The sequence below is a fragment of the Propithecus coquereli genome, unplaced genomic scaffold (genome assembly GCF_000956105.1).
Source record: "Propithecus coquereli isolate 6110/MARCELLA unplaced genomic scaffold, Pcoq_1.0 Scaffold803, whole genome shotgun sequence".
Lineage (NCBI taxonomy): Eukaryota > Metazoa > Chordata > Mammalia > Primates > Indriidae > Propithecus > Propithecus coquereli.
This window is the reverse complement of record NW_012154208.1, coordinates 243,247-249,713: the sequence shown is the minus strand read 5'-3', so window position 1 is coordinate 249,713 and position 6,467 is coordinate 243,247. Positions and strand designations below refer to the sequence as shown.

Sequence of the window (6,467 nt, the reverse complement as noted above, 5' to 3'; positions counted from 1 at the left end):
GCGGGAGGAGTGCGGTGCCCGTCTGCCCACACGGGCGAGGGACGGGACCCACGGCAAGGCCTGCAGGGCGCGGCCAGCAGGACGGTCTGCTGTAACTCACGCCACAGCAGCAGTGAGCCGCCGGCCACCCGCCGCTGCCCACCGAGACAGCGCTCGCTGTGCTGACAAACACGGTTCTCTTATGCGCGCACACACACACACGCACACACACACACACACACACACACACACACAGACTTCTAGGGATTGTAACCGTCACTCAAAAACAACAGAATTAAAATTACTCTGTATGTGATGTGCTGCTTTCCTTTAATTGAAATAAGGACAGAAGCTGGTCACATTAGAGGTTAACGGCATCAGGTGGGTGGTGAAGACGGTTCTTCGCTTTCTTGGCGACCCAGCTCCTGATTTCCAGTGATGCCCACAAGTCCTTTAAAGCCATTTGAAAGTGTCCTCTGAGAAGATCCGCCACACTGTGCTGTGGCACAGGCGTGGCTGCACTGCAGCCGGGCAGCACGTCACTGGATGTCATCGTCATCAAAGAGATCTTCAAAATCTAGGCAGACAAACAAAGCCACGCGTTAGCGGGGCACGCGAGGGTGAGCGACTGAGGGAATCAAAGTTAATCTACGGGAGTTCAAAATTCAGAGAAAACAGTCGACAATCTAACTGAAGACTTTCCCGTGACAGACTCTTTCATCCACCGGGGCTCACGGATGCAGTCCGAGAGGAAAGCGTTACCTAGAGCGTATCTTTAATCTTGTTTTCATTTAGAAGGGGATCTTAAGAAAATACATGCCGGGTGCTCTGGAGCACGTGGACGACCACCGCACAGCGCGGCTGAGCACCAGGGACGCGGCGTGCCCGTATCTGCACGTGTGGGTGCACCGCAGCCCCGGCGCTGCTCCTGCTCACGGGAAGGGCAGAGCCGAGTGCAAGGTGCTGGCGGGCCTGGCGGGGCCGAGGCAAGCCCCCGGCTGTGTGCCATGGGAACGGAATGCCAGGGTGGACTGGCGAAAGCAGGAGGACCAGGCCGCGACAGAACTGCTCCCTGTAAGGGAGGCTGGAGGACGGCCAAGCTCGAGAAACACAGGCCAAGCCCATTCCTGCTGGAAGAAAAGCAGCAGACGCACAGTGCACTGCTTTGGGCAATCAAAGTTGGGGCCGTGTCGTCCTTCTGTTTACTTCATGTACTTTCCAAACTCCCTTTCCTTCTCGGTGGGAAAGACACAATGTAGCACCCATCCGTGTGCACAGAAAATGCGCAGCATGATCGTGAATTAGCAAGCGGAGTCCAAGTCCTCCACGGTTAGACAGAGCGAAGAGGCAGGCAGCCTGCCTGGGGGAGGGCAGCGGCCCCGACGCACCTCTGGCCACCAGAGGGTCCTGGCTCTCCCCAGCTGCACTGATGGGCTCCACGCCCTCTGCCTCCTGACCACTGCGTGTGGCTCTGCGCTCTGAGAACTTTCTGCCCAGTCCCTGCCCCTGGCCGACTCCTTCACGCCCTTCAAGCCTCTGCTCTGCTGTCACCTCCAGAGAACCTTCTCGCAGATGCTCCTAGAGACAATCCCACCCATCCTGTGTCAGGGCTCATCACGGTAACGTCCCTGCTGGCAAACTTGTCTACACCGCCTGCTGTTTAGTAAAACACAGTGAGGGAAGAGAAATCTTGTTCATGGGTAAAACCCCACTGCCCAGGGAGTAACAGTCATCAAAACCAGTCTGTCTGGGGAACAACAAGGACCTGGCAGAGGCGTGGGCAGAGGGGTGAGACGCTCTTCCACGTCCCCTCCTTCCTGGCCACGGCGGAAGGGGAGAACGTGCCTACATGGCTCCTGTCGTCAGGTGCTCACCTGACAGGTCAGGCCTGGGTCCCCTCAGAGATGCTTTCTCATCACAATTCAGGGGCTGCTTCTAGAAATCACACGGGCTCAAACAGCAGAACACAGCCGACTGCCTCTAAGCCACGGGGCTGGCAGAGGATGAAGGGACTCCAGAGGAGAGCGTCACACTGTGAGGCCACCGGGCCGGCGTTGGCAATCACACAGTCCTGCCCACATGAGAAGCTTCAGGGTCACCCTGCGTGAGCTGTGTTTTCATAAAGGCGGCTTTGGAGAGCACTCCGCACCCCCGCGCAGTCTGTCCCCTCTGACAGCTACGCCCCTGCATAAAGAACTGGGAAAGGCTACTCAGCTCCTAAGGCTGGGCTCAAATGTCACTCCTCCCAGTTGACTCATTAGTGACAGCCAGGATGTGGCCCCAGGGGAGCAGCCAGCCAGGTGACCCGGGGAAGCCTGCACCCCAATTCAGCTGCCTGGCTTCTCCCCTCGGGAGGTAACTGGCTGACAACAGCAGACAAAGGAGGACGGGCTCGGGGTTCCAGGGGCCTTCGGTGAGTGAGGAACCACCGCGGCAAGATGGCATCCCGGCTGCCGCTGGGAACCAGAGTTCCCTGCGGGGCAAGCACCACGGATTACAGCAGGATAAAAAGGGAGGAAAATACCACTTAACCTCTCCCGAGTAAGAAACCTTTCTTGTGTTTCTACTTATTTGAACCCTTAGTGAGGGTTAACATAATCTGAAGAAACAAGGCCTTAAGAAACCAGAAGAGAGCAAGAGAAATATCCCTTCACTGTATCTGAAGATTTGACATATTTTATATAAAGTCGGCTTTTCACTGTTTATTTGTCATGTCCTTGGCAAACAGCATTAAAGCTCTTAAATGCAAGACGGAAACGTATCGCGCATCCTGCGTTCAGAAGCTGGGGCGGGGTGAGCGCCGGAGCGTGGCTGTTACTCTGCCAAGGCAGCTGAGGGCACAGCAATCCGTGGGCACACGGGGGTGGCTGGGAAAGGAACGTGAAGGCGCCATCCGGAGAGCGCTGGGACGAGAGAGCCCTGCCGGGGAGCCAGCCTGGGTTCCCACGCCCGCGTCCCAGGCAACAGGCCGGACCGGCTACAGTCTCGCGGTCTGCAGGCGTGCGCTACGCTAATGCCAGGGCTCACGCTCGACTACCGGGACACAAGACATGGAGCGATTTCGTGCTACTTTTCTCCTGAAAACCAGGGCTGGCGGCCAGCGCTCCCAGCCAGTACCATCACTCGGATGACCGCACTGCATCCTGACAGTGACAGGGGGTCTGGGCTTTATTGTCCTTTGATCCAAATTACTCATGTCACAAAGTTGCTCTACCGCCCTAACCTGCAGAAACATCCAGATTACATCTGGCACCCAACCCCGGCATCCTTACCGTTAAAGAAGTCTGCATGAACGGCCTTTTCATTGGCTGCCAAGTCCATCAAGAGCCCGGTGCTGCCGCCTGCCTGGGAATGGGGAGGCAAGGTTATGTCAGCCGTGTTTTCCGAGAACGGGTGACGAGCACGTTGCGGTGTCCACGGAACAGGAAGGTGGGTGATGGGGAAAGTGCTCAAGCTGGAGTCAGAATTACCGTTCCAGACAAAGGCAGTGTGTGTCGGGGGATTCAGTTATTAACATCAAATATTTTTAAGGTCTCTCAAGGTCACGCATTCCTTGATTCCTCCTTGTCTTTCAAAAAGAAACCTGCCATTGCCCGAAGCACAACTACTTCTCTGTAAACCTCGAGAGGAGGTTTCCAGCCCCCACTGGACATCACCAGAGGCCGCAAACGTGCAAAGCCGAGCCTGGTCGTTTCTCCACTCTGGATCCTTCCTGCTTTCTGCCGAGAACTAAACCACTTCCCTTGGGAAAGTGACCTGCCCTGGCCCTGAGGTTCTGGTGGGGGCTGCCATCACGGGACCTGCACTGCCACAGCTCGGCTGTGGTGGTAAAACCATGTCATGACCAAAGCCCGGCAATCTGATGCGCTCAGGATTTTCAATCCAGTGTAGAGTCGCCCAGTGATAATCAGAGCACAGTCCTCTGACAGCAGCACCCTGGACAGCTGGCCACAGGCCCCCACAGCTGCCCTGGCTCCCACATTCCCAGAGCTGCTTGCCCACCCCAGCCCTGGTTCTCAAGTAGCCGAGCACTGCCCATGTCCCCTTTCGTGGATGCCTTTAGCACCGCACGGAAAACCCAGGATTCCCGCTTCCTCCCTTCTCGTCTCAGCCTCCCTCCCCGGCCCATCACCACATTGAGCCGGGCAGATTCCACCACTTAAATACTGGCTTCAGTTCATCCCCTCTCCCCCCTGCCTCATCCAGACCCTCTTCAAGTCTCCTGTTCCCATTTTCCTACTCTCTCACCCCAAACCTAATCCCTCCTACAGAGCAAATGGGAGACTGTCCTTGTCCACTGCAAAGCCCTCCAGTGGTTCCGTACTGCCTCAGGCAGCGGCTCTGGAGCAGGACCGAGGAGCCTGGATTTATCGGAAGTGCTTCAGGAGCGGGCGCACAGAGCCACCCGTTGTGGCGCGGCTACAGACTGCTTCACGACCTGGCACTGTGAGCTCCGCCACGTCAGACTACATGCTGTTCCTTCCCTCAGTGAACCGTGGGCGTCACGAAGGGAAGGGAGGACTCTGCTCCTGCCAGGCTGGCTTCCTTCACCCCGTCTACCTGGCAAACACCAGCGTGTCCTTCAGCCTTCAGAGCCACCCCAAAGCCCTGAGGGTTGTTCCCCTGGTGCAACTATAGCTTTCTAGCACACCTGGTGTTTGCAGCCAGCCTCGCTCTGCCACACCAGACCCTCCGAGGACAGGGCCTGCGTCTGACCATCTCTGTGCCCCCTCAACTTTGAGAAAGAGAACTGGAGGCCCTGACACCCGGGAACTGGCCAGACACCCCGAACTACGCTGCAGTGTTGCGCTGACGAACATAAACCACACCACGGACACCCACCACATACGAGGTCACTCTGTGACCAGGAGGGAGTCAGGCCAACAAAACCAGACCCTTCATAATCCAGTGTAATTACAGAAAAGAACGAGGTCACTGTGCAAAGCACAAAAATGCCAATCGCCCCTTTCTCCCCCAGTAGCTACGACGGCTGACAGCCGCTTCTCTACCAAGGGCAGTTCGCAGCCTTGCTCCAGCCTCCCTCATTCCAGCTAAGATCTGCTGAGAGGCCCACCCAGAGAAGGACCCTCGCTTCCCGACAGCACCCACTCCGGAGCAAAGCCCGCTTTCTTCCCACGAATCCCCCAACAGTCACTCCTGACACCTGCTGGTGGAGAGACCCGCGGTTCCCCAGGGTGCGCTGCCTCCATCGGGGGAGCCATCACCCAACTTCTCCGGCTGCAGCTGCGCCGGCTCCCTGGGCGCGGGCGTGCGCGTCGGCGGGCGGCCGGGCCCCGCGCCCGCAGTCCACGGAACCGGGCGGGGCTACGCACTCGCAGGCGGACGCGCCGCCCTCCCCGGTCCCCCCGGGGTCCGGTTTCGGCTCCGCGGGCAGGGAGGGGTGGGCGCCGCGCTCCGCCGCCCGCCGGGCCGGCCCCGTCGGCACCTCGGACCCGCTCCCACCGCTCGGAGCGGCCCGCCCGGCCCGCCTTACCTCGTCCAGGTCCACGTAGGGCCCGGCGCCCTCGGGGAACATCTCGTCCACCGCCGGCTTCATCGCGGGCCCGCGGCGCTCTACTACCACTTCCGGCCGCGGCGGCCGCTTCCGGCGCGGCGTTCGCGGCAGGTCTAGACGCCGGAGGACCGCGGACTCGGTGGTGTCGCCGTGGCCCGCGGCAGGTGCTGGCTCCCGGCGGGCGTGGGGCGGCCACGGGCAGAAGAGGCCGCGGAGAAATACTCGCAAGTCACCGATAAGGGGCTAACGTCCAAAATGCAGGGAGAGCTCCAAAAACAAACACACAAACAACCAGCCAGATTCAAAAGCGGGCCAAGGAGTCGAACAGACGTTTCTGCTGAGGACACGCCGTGCGGCCGATGGGCGCGGGCGCGTGCCCGTGTGTAGCAGAGTTACTGTCACGCACGATGCCGTAGTGCCCCTCCGGCCATCCCGAAGCACTGAGAGCGGAGACTTGAGGACACACCGGGCCGTTCGTGGCTGCAGCATTCGTGGCAGCCGGGGTGTCCACTGAGGCAGGAACGGTAGACAGGTGTGGAACAGACGAGCCTTACGTAGGAGGGGATCCTGCCACACGCCGTAACACGGATGGCCCTCGAGGACGTCATGCCCAGTGAAATAAACCGTTCACGGAAAGACGACACCATGTGACGGAACTTACCTGAGGCCCCCGGGGTGGTCAGATCCATAGAGACAGAAAGGACGGTGGTGTCCGGGGTGGGGAGTCAGCCTTTAGTGGGGACAGTGTGGGCTCAGGGACGATGAGAAGGTGGCGTGCTCAGTGCTGCGCAGCGGTGCGCTGAGCAGTGGTCGAGGTGGCCGGTTTTATGTTACAGTTTACCGTAATCTCAACAAAAGAATGTGAATGAGAGTCGGGGCAGAGAGGAAGAAAAGGAGGAGAGGGAGGAACTTGAGCTAGACTTTGTCGAAGATTCTTTGCTTGTCCAGACTTTACTCAGGTTAAAAGTTAAAA

General features: G+C 58.9%; 1 protein-coding gene across 1 annotated transcript; it reads right to left on the bottom strand.

Moving 5' to 3' along the window:
• Positions 1-300: 300 nt before the first annotated feature.
• On the bottom strand, positions 301-5,575 carry MYEOV2 (myeloma overexpressed 2). The gene is made up of 3 exons (XM_012663391.1): positions 5,474-5,575; positions 3,252-3,324; positions 301-556 (listed from the first exon to the last, which is right to left on the bottom strand). Exons 1-3 carry the CDS (start codon positions 5,534-5,536, stop codon positions 519-521), a joined length of 174 nt encoding a protein of 57 aa, XP_012518845.1. The 5' UTR covers positions 5,537-5,575; the 3' UTR covers positions 301-518.
• Positions 5,576-6,467: the final 892 nt, after the last annotated feature.

Bases quoted from the DNA above. Each gene is read 5' to 3' on its own strand.
- MYEOV2 (XM_012663391.1), bottom strand. From the start codon at position 5,536: ATGAAGCCGGCGGTGGACGAGATGTTCCCCGAGGGCGCCGGGCCCTAC. The intron at 3,325-5,473 runs GTAAGGCGGGCC...CCCCATTCCCAG, and splicing joins CCTACGTGGACCTGGACGAG to GCAGGCGGCAGCACCGGGCT. The intron at 557-3,251 runs GTAAGGATGCCG...TTGTCTGCCTAG, and splicing joins TCATGCAGACTTCTTTAACG to ATTTTGAAGATCTCTTTGAT.